Source organism: Guillardia theta (genome assembly GCF_000315625.1).
Source record: "Guillardia theta CCMP2712 unplaced genomic scaffold GUITHscaffold_102, whole genome shotgun sequence".
Classification (NCBI taxonomy): Eukaryota; class Cryptophyceae; order Pyrenomonadales; family Geminigeraceae; genus Guillardia; species Guillardia theta.
The window spans coordinates 41,298-57,321 of NW_005434572.1; the positions used below are offsets into that span (position 1 = coordinate 41,298).

The following is a 16,024-nucleotide window of genomic DNA, read 5'->3' on the forward strand; positions in this document are numbered from 1 at the left end:
CTCGCTGCCTTGACCCCTGGCTCCCTCTAGCGCTCCCACCCATGTTTGCTCGCTCGCTCGCTGGCTTCCTCCCTCGTACGAGCTGGTGGAAATTGCGTGGTAGGGATGAGCGAAGAATCAAGCTTGAGGGCAGTGAAACAAGCGACCATGCATTAGAGTGAATAAGTGAATGAGCGAAAAAGAGAGCAGGGTGCAGACGAGGATAGATCGAGATGGGATCAATGGAGGGAGGGTGCGTCGAACGAGAATCTGACAGGAGAGCTGCAGTAGAGTAGTGATGCGATGCGATGCGATGCGATGCGATGAGACCTGATTGGTCTATGATATGAAGTTAATGTGAAATGCTACGAGATGGTTCGAGATTCCCAGATGGTGTCTTGCAGTCGTGGTTGATCTTGTGAGAGATTGGAAGTTGGTGACTAAGGAAGAGCAAGCGACATCACAGTAGTTCGGCATGCGGTGCATGGCAGAAACGTTAGGGTGTGTGCTTGCTGGTCACGCATACGGCGACAAATTTATGCACCACTTTGATAGCGTGTAGATTTACAAACATGTCCATAATGTGACTTTTGTTTATTCAGAACTACTGGTGGCCTTGTCAAGTCAACAAATCAGTTCGAGCTGGCTGGAAGTGCGAGAACTGATTGCTGCGAAAATCAAGCATGTGCAGAGAAGGTGCTGATCTAGCATAATCTGTTTGAATACCTCAGATTCTGGGAAACTCTCTATCTGGGGTCATCCTGTATTCAACACAAGAGCTCTCGAACAAGCGGCCTCACCCGATCGGACCGATGCCAGCGCTTGATTGTTCTGCTTCAGTTTGAAAACTCGGTGGTGAACTCGTACAGCTCTGAAACATCTGTTTTCTTCATTCGAAATGGCTGCTGCTGTGGTGGCGTCGAGAGAGGGTTCAATCTTGGACAATTTTCCTACAGGCGGCCGACTGTCTACAGTTTGCGATCTGAAACACAGAACAACTTGCCTGAAGCATCGGAGATCGTCAAAGAGAGTTTGCTTTCTAAGCAATCAGCAGGTACGGTGTGAACAGCCACTTCCCTTTGAGCGTTTACATCTGAAGAGCAATCGCAATGTTCAATTTGACTTGCTCTCACAGGTTTGAGCGGATTATGGCTTCCAAGAAAAGTGATGGTGTCGGACATGAAACTGTTTGTGTGTGATAATCAGTCGGGAGCTCTGCTCGAAAGCTTCTGGCTTGCGGACATCGTGGACATGGACGCGCGTCAGATCGTCGAGCGGGAGTGTCATGCCCCGAAGATGTCTCCCCTGCGAGCGTTGCAGTCTATCAAGGACTTGCTGGTCGGGCCCATGGAACACGCGTGCGACGACATCTACGACGACTCCACCCAGCGATCCTTCGCCATCTGCGTCTACAGCAGGAGAGAGAATCAGGTCCGCGCTCTCGCCTTCAAGGCCAGTAGCCCCCTTGAGCGTGTGGAATGGATTGAGTGCCTGACGGAACTCGTCACGGCTGCTAAGGCGAAGGAGCAACGGGCGCTGTCTAAGTTGGAGTGCTGGAATGCCAAGGTGAAGAAGGTCTACGACAGCTTCCCGTTCCAACTGTTCGTCATCCTCCTCATCTTCGTCAATTTCGCCTTCAACATTGCGGAGGCTGAGCTCAACACAGCACCAGACGATCCTCTCAATAATGTGAGTCGAGATTTTGGCTGATATCGATAGTGATAGAGTTGTTGGCAGCTCTTTCAGAACGCAGATAATTTCTTCACCATCATCTTCACGGTTGAGGTGAGTCGTTCTTTGTTTGTCGCGTCTCGTCGCTGATTTTCTGTTTTCTGCTTTTCTTTGTTCACTTGGACGTCTGCATGTCAAAGCTCGCTATCAACGTGACTGCAAACTGGATTACTCCGTTCCTGATGGATTCATGGAATGTCTTGGATACTTCTGTTGTTGTTGTCTCCCTGCTATCATTCTACGCCTCCAACATACCGGGAGTGAAGGGGTTCCGTATCCTCCGCGTCCTGAAAGTTGTGAGTGACTTTCGTTGGGACCCATTCTTGTCCTGTCTAACTGCCGTCAGGTCCGAGTGTTCAAGCGTTTGACGTCTCTCCGGATGATTATTACAGCATTGGCATCCTCCGTCATTCCTGTTGCCAACGTGTTTGTCATCCTGTTGCTCGCGAACATGGTCTATGCCATCCTTGGGGTTGGGCTCTTCAGTCAGTCGTCTCCTGACTTCTTTGGAACCTTCTCGCGAGCTTTCTTCACCATGTTCCAGTGCGTGACAGGAGATGGCTGGGCGAGTTCCGTTGCTCGGCCAATGATGGATCCGCTGGGAGGGTACAGCTCGAGCATAGCCATCTTCTTCCTGAGCTACATCCTGATCGTCTCATGGATCATCGTCAACGTGGTGCTTGCTGTCCTGCTCGACGAGTTCCTCAAGGCGGCATCCGACGAGAAGGCTGCCATGCACAGGGAAAAGAACTCAAACTCAGAGTTGAGGCTGCTCTATACCACTCTAGATCCCCTCCTCTCACACCTCTCGCAGTTTCACAGCACTGACGACCTTCTCCGGCGCCTCAGCGACCTCTTTCAAGTCCTCGTCGACAACGACGACGAGGTTCTCACGCTGTCAGAGTTTTCGGCTGGCTTGAGGAAGCTGGCGTTCCGTCCGATTGTGCAGATTGACAGTCATGGGCTCGTCGAGATGATGCGCGTCATGAACTCGCACGGTTCCAACCTGCTCGACGTCGAGCGCATCGCAGAGGAGGGCATGGACAGGCAGCAGTTCATGCAGTTCATGCGCTTCCACCTCCGCAGATATGTGCAGCGAGTGGTCTCGCGGACGATCGCGCTGGAGACGCACGAGGACAACGGGACATCTTCGATTCTCTTCATCCTCAAGTACGTTGTGACCGCTCTGGACGAGCTCTCCTACCTCGTTCACACACGAGGGGAGCCAGCAGCTACCAGGACGATGTCGGACAAGGAGCGGGGAGGCGCTCACGGCCCTCACTCGCAGCCCTCCCCAGAAGCATCAGCCCTAGAGGCGACAATTCGTGGAGAGATCGACGAGTCTGGGGTGGAGCTGTCAGAGAAGACAGGAGCAAGGATGAGCGACCAGGCGCGGGGGATGCTAGAGGAAGTGGACTGTGAGTTTGTGGTGGAGAAGTTGGAGCGAGGTGGAGTGCTGGAGGCGGCAGACGTCGAGGCGCTCCGGAACGACGAGGAGCACTTCGACGACGTCATGGACAGGTGCGGGGTGACGAGGAGGGAATCGAAGCAACTATGGAAGGCTCTCCGCGATCACAGGCGTACTAATGGAGTGCGGAAACGCCTGCAGGAGGAAGAGGAGGAGGAGGGGAAGAGGCAGATCCCGGTGGTGGCTCCGGAGTACAGTGACAGGCGTTTTCCCCAAGCGAAGTCGGAGGGCAAGCAGCACGAGCTCCCTCCTTCGCTGCTGCCCGGTTTCAACGGTTTGATCAGGTCTGACTTCTCCCTGGGATGGAAGGCGAGAGCGATGGAGCTTGCTCAAGCTCGTCGAAGACTGGAGGCTCGCTTCTCTCCTTGACTTCACTCCTCTCCTTCACTTCGCTTCACCTCTGTACATCTCTTCGCTTCTTCACTTCGATTCTAAGTTTTTCCTCGCCTCTTGTACTTGCGATGCTTCTGTGAAGGTTCTAATAATCAATTTTCAATGCTCTACTTGTCTCTGCGACAGTTGTGAATGCTTCGATGCTGCCAGGCTCTCTTCCTCCTGTCGCCCAACTTTGACTTCACACGGTTCGGTTCCATCCGCTCGGTGACTCTGTGAGGGCGTAAAAAGTGTTTATACGACCAAAGGAAGAATACCCAATCACCCCGGGCCGGGCTCAGTGACTCAGTGCACCCGGTCCCCCCCGGCGATCGGACGGTCATTTGCCAATCATGAATGATTGCTTGACTCACTGAGTGACCGTCTGAGTCCGGCGTACCCCCGGCGTCCGACGATCGTCGGGCTCGGAATACCCGGTGTTCGGTTGCAGCGGCGCCGCTGCGGCCGCTGACTGAGGCTGCTGAGTCCGATCCGATGGTCCGACGGCCGCCCGGAAGTTTCTCAGTCACACGGAACTTGGGAATTCAGAGTCACGTCGGAAGGCCCGGGCCCGGGCCGCCAGTTTGACGGTCAATTCCCTAGTAGTGGGCTGGCACGGCGGCGGCGGGGCCCAGGCACCTCGGGCCAGCGCCCCCGGCGTACTGCGCGCCGGCCGCCCCCCCGGGCGCCCGTGACTGCCATCCGTGCCAGCGGCGTGACCGGCGGACTGAGCCGCGGCGGCAAGGGGGGCCCGCCGGCCTCCCCTGTGACATTACGTATGACATTACGTTCCCTCCGTGTGACTCCCGCGCCCGGGCCGCGCGCGGCCCGCCGCCCCCGGGGGGCCGGCGGCGGGGGTCAGTGACCACGGTATCGGACGACCGTGCGCGTGGCCGGTACTACCGCCCCCGTGACTGAGCGGACTGGGACTCGGAGTCCGAAGGCTCACTGGGCAGGCTCGCAGTGGCAGGTGAGGTTCCGAGCCACAAAGCCGCGGCGGCCCGCCGGCCCCCCCGCCCCCCGTGCCAGTAAGTTACTCGTGAGTATCCGGGACAGTATCCGATAATTATCCGGAACGGTATCCGCGCCACCGCACGTGCAGCCATGGGGAAAGTGTCGAAGGCAACGAAGAGGTTCAGCCAGAAGCGGCTGAGCGATGAGCTCAAGGCGAGGAAGATGAGGAAGAAGATCAACTACAGAGAGAAGAAGAAGTGGGGCGCGAGAAAGTCTCCTCAAGAGCTGGAGGCTGAAAGGAAGGGAAAGAGCGAGGAGGAGGAGGAGGAGGAGGAGGAGGAGGAGAGCCAGGAGGTGTCGAAGGAAAAGGTCCAAAGCAAGAAAGGAGACGATTATGATAAAGACGTTGAAGACTTCCTCGAGAAAGGATTTTTTGAGGCTCTTGAGGAGGAAGAGCCATCTGAGGCAGAGAGCGATGGCGAGGAGGGCGAAGGGGAGGACGAGGACGAGGGCGAAGGGGAGGACGACGATCTCTCAGACACAGATGCGATCTCGAAGCACAAGCAGGACCTTGAGAGACTGAAAGTGGAGCAGCCAGAATTCTACAAGTACCTCCAGGAGAACGATAAGGACTTGCTCAACTTTGACGACTCAGAGGACGAGGGGGGGGATGAAGGTCAGCAGGCTGAGGCCGGCAAGGAGGAGGGAGAGGACGAGGACGACGGGGTCCAGATCCTCACATTGCAGACTTTGGACAGGTGGAACAGGTCGCTGCTGGGAGGAGAATCTTTCAAGGGGCTCCGCGATCTGATCAGAGCGTTTGAAAGCGCATGCAACGTGGAGGATGTGGTCGATACCAAGGGTAAGGATGCGGAGGCTGTCGAACGGGCCAAGAACAAGTTCAAGTTTCGAATCGTCAGCGCACAAGTCTTCGAGCGGCTGATGCGCATGTGCCTGACGAAGATGCACATTTACTTGAGCCTCTACCTGAAGCTGAAGCCCTCGGAGGAAGGAGGAGCAGCCAAGAAAGCGAATCCTCAGTCAAGTGACAGATGGAAGCGAATTTCCCTCCCCATCAAAGCGTGAGAGACACTTGCAGGTCAAGTCCCAGCGGGTGTCTGACCACTCGTGGCAGGTACGTCAAGAGCATGGTAAACTTCCTCGAGACGCTGACGGACCCAACTATGACGCATCTGCTCCTCCGACATGCTGAGAGGCTGCTGGCCTACATCCGGTGCTCCTGCTTCTTTCTTCTCTTGTCCAGCTGACCTCCAGCTTGTGAAGCCCTTTCCCCAAGATCGCCAGGAAGCTGCTGAAGCTTTCCCTCCAAGTCTTCGGGAGCGTCGAGAGCAACCGCGTTCAGGCATTCTTCCTGGTCCGCCGGCTGGCAGTGGAGATGCCCTACCCCTTCATCGACGGCTGCTACAAGGGGCTCTACCTCACCTACGTGCGACACTGCAAGTTCACCAACCTCAACGTCATCGAGGGGCAGGTAACGAGCGACCTGGAGGGGATGGGGGAAGGGGGAAAGCTGAAGGGAGATGTGAGCGTAGGACACGAAAGTGCAAGGGGAGAGAGGAGCTGAGAGGAGCTGAGAGGAGCTGAGAGGAGCTGAGAGGAGCTGAGAGGAGCTGAGAGGAGCTGAGAGGAGCTGAGAGGAAGGGAGCAGGAGACGGAGAGGAACATGGCAGGCGGGTTCTGACTTGTTGCCAAGGCTTTCATGGCTCAATGTGTCGTTGAACTCTTCGGGCTGGACAAGAACATTGCCTACGAGCATTCCTTTGTCTACATCCGCCAGATGGCCATCCAGCTCCGCTCAGCTATCACAACCTCTGCCTCCAAGAGTGCCGGTTCCCTTCCCATCCTTTCCTGCGTCTCTTGTGCTCCTGCTCCTGCTCCTGCTCCTTCTCATGCTACTGCCACTGCTTTCGCTGCCGCTCTAGCTGCTGCTGCCGTTGCTCTCCCTCACCTCTCGCTCTTCGCCTCTGCTTCCTCTTCCTGCTGTAAGGCAAGTCATGAGGCCTGACCGGAGCTCGCAGACGCTCACAAGGTGATCTCGAGCTGGCAGTACCTCAACTCCCTCAAGCTCTGGGGGAGGATGCTCTCTTCCTACCCCGGCAAGGACGCGCTGGGCCCCCTCGTCTATCCCCTGGTTCAGATCGCCCTCGGTGTCCTCACCTACCTCAACGCCCCGAAGCATCTCCCGCTCCGCCTGCAGGTCTGCCAGGTTCTCGTGCGGGTCCAGCGGCACTGCGAGGTTTACATCCCCCTCTCTCCCCACATCCTCGACATCTTCACCAAGCGCGACCTTCACAACACCTCCGTCAAGGCTGGCTCGCACCCCCACGACTTCCAGGTCGGCATCAAAGTCAGCAAGACGGTCCTGTCCACCCGCCTCTACCAGGAGGCCGCCTTCGAGGAGACGCTCAAGACTCTGGTGCTGGTCGAGGAGTCGGAGGAAGAGGCTTCCTTACCCCTTCCTGTCAGGTCCTCTTCTACGGCTCCTGCTGCTACAGCCCGTCCTTCCCCGAGCTCGTCGTTCCCTGCATCATGCAGCTCAGGTTGTTCGCCAAGGCAACGCAGGTCTCGAGGTTTCGCCGTCAGGTCAGCTCCTTCCCTCCTCCCCTCCTTGTCGCTTCCTCTGTCTCTCCCCTCCTCCCTGCTTTCCCTGTCTCCCTCCTCACTCTCTCGCTTCTCAGGTCAAGGACGTGATCGAGCGTTTCGAGCGCAACGCCTCCTTCATCGCGAGGTTGAGAAACTCGTCGAGCATCTCGCCCCAGGAAGTTCTTCCTATTAATGCTCTCCAATCCGCCGACCCTCAAGGACAGGTCGTTCCTCTTCCCCTTCTCCCCCTCCTCCTCCTACCCTTCTTCTCCCTCCCCTCCTCCTCCTCCTCCTCCTCCTCCTCCTTCCCCCCCTTCTTCTCCCTCCCCTTCTCACTCTCGTTTGCCTACATTGCATCCTCTCCTCTCTTCTTCCCTCCTCTCTCTCATGTCCTGACTCTCCGCCAGGCCCCGCTTCGCTCAGCGTGGCTGCAGTCGGCGACAATCGGGGGAGACTTGAAGACGCTGATGGAGAAGAGAAACGCCAAGGTGAACCCGCTAAAGGAGGGAGAAGGCCTGACGACTGAGCAGGTGGAGGCCAAGGAGGAGGAGGACGATGATGATGATGAGGAGGAGGCGACTGGAGCTGAAGAGGACGGCAAGACAGCGAAAGAGCCGAGATGGAAGGAGGCGAGGAGAGAAAAGAGGAAGCGAGAGAGGCAGGAGAGGGCGGCAAAGAAGAAGGGAGAGGAGGAGAGCACGAAGAAAGAAACGGCAACGAAGAAGAAGACCAAGAAGAGCAAAGTAGGAGGAGTCGCCGCATCCCATCCCGTAGCGGACGACAAGGAGGACGAGGTGTTCGACTTGCAGCTCTCCGAGGACGAGGATTGAATGTATGTAACGCTAGACAACAACACCCTCACCACACCTTGCGCTGAGTTATCGCCTGCATGCAGATCTCAGCCCCTCCCTCCTCCTTTTTTCCTCCCCCCTCCCCCAGCACTTTCTTCCTCCCCCTCCCCCAGCACACCTTCAGCATGGTCTTGGACTGCTTTTCCTTGAGCTTGATATCCTTCACCTGCATGCCCGTCATCATGCGTGCTGAGGGGGGAGGATGGCGGACAGGAGGAGGAGGAGGAGGAGAAAAGTTGGAGATGGTTGAGATTTACCTTCTGCCATTGCTCTTGCAGCTCCTTCTTCTCGAACTCCATCCTCCTCTCTGCAGCTTCCTTCCCTTCTTCCCACGCCTGTTCCCTCGTCAGACGCAGCTGTCACGATACGCTTGCCGCACCTTCTCCAGCAGCTTCATGAGTTCTTCTCCCCCTACCATCCTCTGATCTCCGACCCCTCCTAGCTTGCCGCCCCTCCCTGCCCCGCTCCTCTTCGCTACTTGCTCCCCCTCCTGCGCTATCGAGCTGAAGCCGCTCGCCATGCCAACTGGACTCTTCCCTCTGGGGAGATCCGGCGAGTCCTGAAGCCTGAGGTCAGGACAAGAGGAGGAGGAGGAAGACAGACAGGTTGGGCGGGGGATGCGTCTCTCCGCGAGCTTCGCTGCCTCTCCTTCTCCATCGCTTGCTCGAGTTCCTTCTGCTGTTGGGTCACGAGGCACAGGAGGAGGAAGCACTTGACCTTTTCGTCCTCTAGCATCTTCACCCTCCTCCGCAGTCGCTCCGCCTGCTCCTTGTGCTCACTCTCGCTTGCTCGAACGGCCTCCAGCTCCTCGGACATGATGTGCAGCTCCAGTCTTGAGCTCTACAGGAAGAGTTGTAAGAGCAAGACGCAAAGAAGATGGATGGATGGACGGACGGACGGATGGATGGATGGATGGATGGATGGATGGAGGGAGGGAGGGAGGGAGGGAGGGGTTGGAGGAAGAAGAGTTCGAACCTCAAGGTCGTGCACTAGCTGCCCCTCCGCCTCCTTTGAGTACTGAACCTGCAAACTGAATCATCCAAACTTCCTCTCCCCCCTCCCCCCGTGTTGCCCTCCCTACTCTCTTCTTCTCGCCCTCCCTTTCCTCCTCTCTCCCCATCTCTCTCCCCCTTCCCCGCCCTCTTCCCTTCCTGTTGGCTCCTCTACCTGTAGTCTGCACTCGGCGATGGTTCTGTCGGACATCTGCTGTAGGAGCTCGTTCCGTCGAACCTGCTCAAGCAGCTAGTCGCGTGTTTGTCAGATGCAGTCAGAGGGGAGAGAAGCATTTACCTCCTCCTCCAGCCTGCGGCACTTGTTTTCATCCCCAGCTGCCGTTGACTCCAACATATGGAGCGAGGGAGAGGCAGAGGAAGATGCAGAGCGAGAGCGGAAGGCAGAGTCACAGGCTAGTAAACAAGAATCCAACGAGTCCATCAACTGCTGAGCCGAGAGGACGAAAGTCCCGACATGCTCTGAGATCCTCTGCAGTTCCTGTTCAGGATGATCACGGCGAGAGGATCTTGCATCCTTCAGCTGCCTCTTCCTAGCTTCATCCTCAGCCTCCTCGTCTCCTTCCCATCCCTTTGACTTCGCCGAATCTCCTTCCCATCCCTTTGACTTCCTCGAGGACCGTTCGGTCCTCGAGGAACTTCGCTTCAGCCAGTCGGGAGGAGGAAGACTTCTGAGCGCGTTGAGAAGCACAAGAAGGGAGCTGGAGGAGATGTTGGCTGCCTCCTCCCCTGACCCTCCTGCTCCTCCATCATCGTCCACGGGAGCAGGAGGAGAGGAGAGGGTCAGCGACTGAGCACAGCTTCTTCCCTCCAGCTCATCCCTAGCGTTCAGCGTGACCTCGGAGATCTTTCTGTACCATTCCAGCAGCTCCGCATTCCTTCCGCTTCCATCCCCCGCCACCTCTCCCCCTCCCTCCCTCCCGCAAGACTCTAGTTCAGATGACTCCACAAGTACTTCCCGATCGCTCGACACTTCAGGGACCTCCTCTCCCTCCGCACCATCCTCGGGCCCGCACTCACTGTCTCTCTGCCCCTGTGTCACTGCCAGAGCCCCTGCTCCTGCTGGCGGAGCGCTGGCAACCACGGTCCTCAACGACTCGAGCTCCTGCTGGACAGACTTGGCTCTCAAGAGCTGCGCTCGTATCATGCTGCTGCCGTTGAGGAGCTGCTGAGTGAGGTCCTTGAGTAGCTTCTCCAGATCCTCCTTCCTCAGCTTCTCATGGCCAGACGTCGCTGCTGAGTCAGCAGTGGATGGCTGCTGCTGCTGCTGCTGCTGCTGCTGCTGCTCGCATGAATCCTCCATGGCACCGTCTTTCAGCGCCTGAAGGAGCTTCTTCTGCAGGCTGAAGGCTTCCATGGCGGTGGAGTACAAGTCTTGGAGATCCCTGGCCTCCAGTCTGACGCTCGAAGGATCCACAGTATCGCTGTTGTCGGATGAAAGCGTCCCATCCTGATCCTGCCAGCATCCGTCAGCCAAGAGGAGCACCAACGGCTCCTCTCACCCCTACATTCACCAGCTCAGCCCTCACGGAGAGGTCAGGGGGTGGTGAGATCATCTCCCTCATTCCCCGGTCTACCTTGGGGGAGCTCAGCCTATCGCTGCTCGATCCTTCACGACGAGCAGGAGGCTCCCGTTTGACTCGCATCCTAGCGCTGGCGACCTCTTGACCTCCAGCTTTCTCCGACAGCTCACATTCGATCGGCACAGCACGTGGGACGACCTTGGTGCCGTTCTTGGACTTCCCCTTGGCTCCATTCATCTGGTGTCGACAACCATCACGTCAGGCATTCAAACATCACTCGTCCTCTCGGTCAGAGTCACCTTGGAGTCTGCCGTTGCTGCTCGACTCTGAGCAGGTTGGGCGTCCAGAGCATTCGGCCAAGATTCGGACTGCTTCTCAGAGGATTTCTTCTTGCCGGCGTTTCCCCGGGGGGGATTCTTCCGGCCGGCCTGATCACCACGAGCAGCAGCAACTTCAGGGACCACCGAGCTCTTCACAAGGGACACGATGTTGTCAACCGCTGCTACCATCATGTCCATCTTCTCATGACTTGTTGCTGAGAGACCATTCTCATTCGAACTTTCTTTGGTCATGGTCACGACCGGCTCCTCCTGCCTCTGCTGGTCGTTTGGGCTGTCCTGCCACAGCCTGTCGGTGCTGACACCTGCTGGGGGGGTGTAGACGGTCCAACGAGCTGCTTTTCCAGCTTCGGTTTCCCCTGCGTTCTCCTTTGCCGGTGGACCTTCAGCTGGAACAGGCGTAGGTTGAGAGTCGAGCTTCACGATCTCGTCTTTCACCCTGCACGTACTGTTGAGATTCGCAGCAGGTCTCAGAGCATCTGTGCATGTCTCTTCCCTCGCATCCACTTGGACACTGTCCTTGGCTGGCTCTGCTCCTTCTCCTGGCCCAGTCTCCACGTCCACGCTGAGCGAGCTCTCTTCGTACGGCACTTCCTTGGCATCTCGTGGATCGTTCATGGACACGGCCCGAAGTGCATTGAAAGGCAGACTCCCAGCGATTGATCGATCCAACTTATCAGCCACCAACTCCTTGCCAGGGAGAATGTCTGCAACTTTCATCACTATATTGTATCCCGTGACTTTCCCTTGCGAATTCCGCAGTATGGCCAAACTAAGTTCACTTGCACCTTCCATCTCCCGCAGGAAAGAAGGAATCGTGCGCTTAGCCACGGGTGCTCCATTCATCTTCACGACTGTGCTTCCAAGCACGATTCCAAGCCGGTCAGCTACAGTACCGGGCTCGACATACGTGATGGACCAATCTCTGTTGTCGATACACAGCCCAAACCCCGAGAGCAGAGCATTATCTTTCATCATCTCCACATAGAACTGCTCACGAAGATGAGGATCCTGACAGTGCCAAGAGAGACTAAGGCCGTATGCTTCCCAAGTTGTACCCAGCCATCCCGATATACCTCTCTCGAGCTCCAAGTAGCACGGGTTTGTCACCAGCGCCCTTTCCACAGAATGTTGCCACAGAGACTCAAAGAACTCCTTCCATAGCATCCGTCGACCGTCAGTGCTCCATGACTTCACGGGACCAGGGGGGTCAACATCTACTCAGAACAGTCAGAACAATGCAGAGTCATCAGGTCAAAGAGGACTCACCCAACCAGTTAGCTGGAGCTTTGAAGATGGTGTAGTTGAACGCGATCACCCGATCGCCTTCTCGCGGGTAGTACCAGCCTGAGGATTCTGTTCCAGCTTTGCTCACAATCTTATGCGGTCGGATGTACATGTCTCCTCTCTCATGGCCTTTCTTTCCGGAAATCTCATCTCCGAGATTCGGATTTGCCGAGACGAGGAGAAAGCCTGACTGGATGTCGAACGACGCGTTCAAGCCTAGCTTGTTCTCACCCATGATATTTCAGATGTTACTGGTTCCAGACGGTCTTGGTTGGCTATTCTCCTCCAGCTACGGTTGCCTCATCTGTGCTAAGTCGTGCGCGTCAAGGGATATGATCAAGTTGACAAGAGCACTCTTGATTGAGAGGAGACAACAAACGCTCCCACCCATCATCATTTGTTTGAAACGTGTTTCTTCCTGATATCTATGTTTTGCTCTCTCAATATTCTTGCAGCCTAAACACGCCCCACTCCCCACTCCCCCCCCCCATTAATATCCTATCAATATAACTTGGTTATCCTACTTGTTGATCACTAGCTGCGTCTTCCCTCACACCTCTATCTCTCTCGCTGTCTCTCTCGCTGTCTCTCTCTCTCGCTCTCGCTCTCTGCCTGCATGTTCGTCCGTTCGTTTCTCCCCCTCCCTCCCTCCTCCCCTCCCCGCACTGCTCCCTGCATGACAAGAGAAAATAGAGTGTCGACAGTTACAGCGACACTGGCTGTCGGTTACAACTCCCCAAGTTTGTAACTGATCTCTAGTGACCACCGGGCCCGGCCCGGGGGACTCCGGGCCCGAACCCACACAGCCCGCCTCATCGCCAACACCAAAGCGTCAGCATGGCAGGCGGGCAACCGGTGGCGCGGCGGAGAGGAGGAGGAGGAGGAGGAGGAGGAGGAGGAGAGACGCGCATGCTCACAAAGAGTGGGTATCTTCACAGAAGATCCTTCAAGGGACACAAGGTTGATGCTTCCTCACTCGTTCTGTGTGTCAATTGTTCTTGTTGTTGCTTGTGCTAGCGACCGATGTTCGTACCTGACACGCCTGGAAGTGCATGCTCGCACTGACGTTTGTTTTGACCTCAAGGATGTTGTGAACTGTTTTGTTGTCGTCAAGAAGAAACGGGATGACGAGCGCGAACGGTTGATCACGGCCTCGAGTGACGGTACGACCTGCCTTGGCAGTTCCCTCTGTCGTGCACCTGCCTCGTGCCCGATCCGTCTGATATGCAGAGCCTGCAGGACTGATCAAGGAGTGGGACCTGGAGACAGGGAGCTTCATCACAGACTTCCGAGCCGTAGAAGTGAAGGGGAAGGAGGGCACAGAGATGAAGAGCCATGAGCAAGGTGTTTGCTGCCTGACCGTCAGCCAGGGCTTCTTGTACAGCGGATCATTCGACACGACGATAGCAAAGTGGGACATCAAGGAGAAGACGCTGGTGGCGACGTACAAGGGACATTCAGAAGCCGTTTACCGGCTGGCGGTGAGGGAGAACTGGTTGATCTCTGCATCACGAGACAAGACGGTGCGGGTGTGGAGGGAGAAAGATTCTAAGTGCGTTGCTGTGCTCAAGGGGCACACGGGCCCCGTCCTCTCTCTCGCTGTGCAGGAGGACATCCTCTTCACGGGAGCCGACGACTGCACCATCAGGCAGTGGGACTGGCTGTCTGGCTCGCAGCTGCGAGAGTACATGGGGCACACTGACTGCGTGACGGACCTCAAGGTGCAGGGCGACTCTCTTTACAGCTCCTCCTTCGACTCGACCATCCGCGTGTGGGACACGCAGACGGGCCAGTGCGTGCGGGTGTGCAAGGCGAACGCGGGGATGCGAGGGATCACGCTGACGGCAGGGAAGATCTTTGGGGCAGGCAACGACGCGCACCTGTACGTGTGGGATCAAAACAGCGCGCAGACAGAGCCTCTGACATCCGATCAGTTCGCTCGAGCCGGTCTTACCATGGTGATGGTGGAGGGACATGTCGTCATCGCTTCCAGCGGCGATCGCACGTGCAGAGTGTGGGAGAAGGTCTCAACAGCGACGGTTCAGGCAAATGGGCAGGAGGAACATAAGAGCCTGACGACGACATCTAAGAAGGAACGATTCTCGTTCCCGCCAGGAGCGACTTCGTTCCTTGGCGACCTGATGGAGGACATGGAGGTCGGTCACCGCCCAGCGCCGCACGAGTCCTCGGAGACTCCGGCGAGTCAGTCGCTAGTCAACGTTTACAACGGCCTGCACGACGACAAAGTGCATGGCGTGGTGGTGTCGGAGGGCCTGGTGTTCTCTGCCTCCTCAGACCGCACTATCGGCTGCACCCCTCTCAACCCTTCCTCGGACGCGAAGCAGATGCGATGGAGCGAGCACAAGGACCGCGTGCTTGCCGTCACTGTGGCAGGGGAAGGGGAGGTCGTGTTCTCGGCATCAGCAGACTGCAGCATCAAGAAGTGGGACGTAGCGACCGGCCGGTGCCTCGAAACGCTGAGTGGGCACTCGGACTGGGTCTCCTGCCTGCTCGTCAGCGAGGGATCCTTGTTCTCGGGCTCCTGGGACAGCTCCATTAGGAAATGGGACGTGGCGACCTGCCGCTTCATCGCCGAGCTGAACGCCCACAACGTGAGGATTCTCCTGCACCTCCTCCTCCCCTTTCTGCATTTTTACAGCTCCTGCCCCTGCCCCTGCTCCTTCTTCTTCCAGCTACTGCCCATTCTCCTGCTCCTGTCCCCTGGACATGACTTTCGGTGATGTAGGACCCGATCTACTGTCTTGCCGCTGGTGTCGGCGTCGTCTTCAGCGGCTCAAGGGACTGCACGATCCGAGCATGGCGGACGGACACAGGGGAGTGCATCTTCGTGTACGAGGGACATACTGCCGTCGTTGCCTCCTTGGTAGTGGCCGACCCCTACATTTACAGCGCGTCCTGGGACAAGACCATCAGGTGGGTGCTCTACCCGCCGTCGCATGCCTCCTACCTCGCAATCCTCCTCTGAGTCGCCTCTGAGAGCTGCGTTTTCGTTGCTGTCTCACTGTGCCCCCCCCCCCCGCCCCCCTCGTTCCCTCCTCCTCATCCCTCCACTCTTGTTTCTCTTCCCTCCTTCCTTCCTTCCTTCCTTCCTCCTCCTCCTCCTCCTCCTCCTCCTCCTCCTCCTCCTCCTCCTCCTCCTCCGGACGCCCTCTCATATCGAACATCCTGCGGTGCAGGCGATGGGACATCGCTACCGGCCGCTGCACGCTCTTCTGCCCCCAGCTCTCCCAGGTCCTCCTCCTTTCCACCTGATCGCCAACGAGCTGACGCCCAGCTGTCTCAGCCTGTCCTCTGCCTCGCCGAGCACCGTCAGTTGCTCTTCGCAGGGACCGGCGACGGAGTCATCCGCAGCTACCTGACGGATACAGGGGAGGAGCTGGAGCCAGCGTTCTCGTACCACGAGACAGCCGTCAACTCGCTCTTCGTGTACGACGATCATCTCTTCTCCTGCTCCAACGACTCCACAGTAGCGCAGGTAGAACCCTCCCGCTGCCCTGACTCCACTCCCCTGCTCCCCTTCCATTCTCTCATTCTCCCTCCATTCCCCTCCTGCTCTGCAACCCCGCCCACCGTTGTCCTTCATCCCCCCCCCTCCTCCCTCTCCTTCTCTTCGTTGTCGACGTTGCTGAACTTTGCGATGCTGTGCCAGTGGAAGATCGAACACAGCGACCTGGACAGAGGAGCGAGGCAGGTGGACGTCAGTGTCGCCTCCAAGAGCCTCATCGACAGAATCATCGGTTCTTCTTCCCTCGTGGTGACTGAAACCCCTCCTGCCCCATCCCCAGCCCCTCCTCCCCCCTCCTGCTCCTGCTCTTTCTGCTCCTGCTCTTTCTGCTCCTGCTCTTTCTGCTCCTGCTCTTTCTGCTCCTGCTCCTGCTCCTCCTCC

At 57.3% G+C, this 16,024-nt stretch overlaps 4 protein-coding genes across 4 annotated transcripts; 3 read left to right on the forward strand and 1 right to left on the reverse strand.

Annotated features, from left to right (window-relative positions):
* Positions 1 to 551: 551 nt before the first annotated feature.
* GUITHDRAFT_145375 (hypothetical protein) lies at positions 552 to 3,547 on the forward strand (the record flags this gene model as incomplete). The annotated part of the gene is given in 8 exon segments (XM_005823796.1): positions 552 to 562; positions 582 to 675; positions 820 to 908; positions 936 to 1,033; positions 1,115 to 1,668; positions 1,717 to 1,764; positions 1,851 to 2,006; positions 2,057 to 3,547. 8 exon segments carry the CDS (start codon positions 552 to 554, stop codon positions 3,545 to 3,547), a joined length of 2,541 nt encoding a protein of 846 aa, XP_005823853.1.
* Positions 3,548 to 5,556: 2,009 nt separating this feature from the next.
* On the forward strand, positions 5,557 to 7,320 carry GUITHDRAFT_78618 (hypothetical protein; the record flags this gene model as incomplete). The annotated part of the gene is made up of 6 exons (XM_005823797.1): positions 5,557 to 5,738; positions 5,789 to 5,996; positions 6,219 to 6,348; positions 6,544 to 6,941; positions 6,992 to 7,108; positions 7,204 to 7,320. Coding segments are annotated over 6 exons (1,152 nt in total), but the record flags the coding sequence as incomplete, so codon positions are not given.
* A 646-nt stretch (positions 7,321 to 7,966) lies between these two features.
* Positions 7,967 to 12,352, reverse strand: GUITHDRAFT_116897 (hypothetical protein; the record flags this gene model as incomplete). The annotated part of the gene is made up of 12 exons (XM_005823798.1): positions 7,967 to 7,993; positions 8,078 to 8,125; positions 8,217 to 8,294; positions 8,339 to 8,518; positions 8,563 to 8,634; positions 8,677 to 8,799; positions 8,935 to 8,982; positions 9,127 to 9,201; positions 9,250 to 10,425; positions 10,472 to 10,729; positions 10,792 to 12,047; positions 12,100 to 12,352. 12 exons carry the CDS (start codon positions 12,350 to 12,352, stop codon positions 7,967 to 7,969), a joined length of 3,594 nt encoding a protein of 1,197 aa, XP_005823855.1.
* A 1,090-nt stretch (positions 12,353 to 13,442) lies between these two features.
* GUITHDRAFT_78576 (hypothetical protein) lies at positions 13,443 to 15,103 on the forward strand (the record flags this gene model as incomplete). Its single annotated transcript, XM_005823799.1, has 3 exons — positions 13,443 to 14,050; positions 14,474 to 14,729; positions 14,864 to 15,103. The coding sequence occupies 3 exons, from the start codon at positions 13,443 to 13,445 to the stop codon at positions 15,101 to 15,103; spliced, it is 1,104 nt and encodes a 367-aa protein (XP_005823856.1).
* Between the last annotated feature and the right edge of the window lie 921 nt (positions 15,104 to 16,024).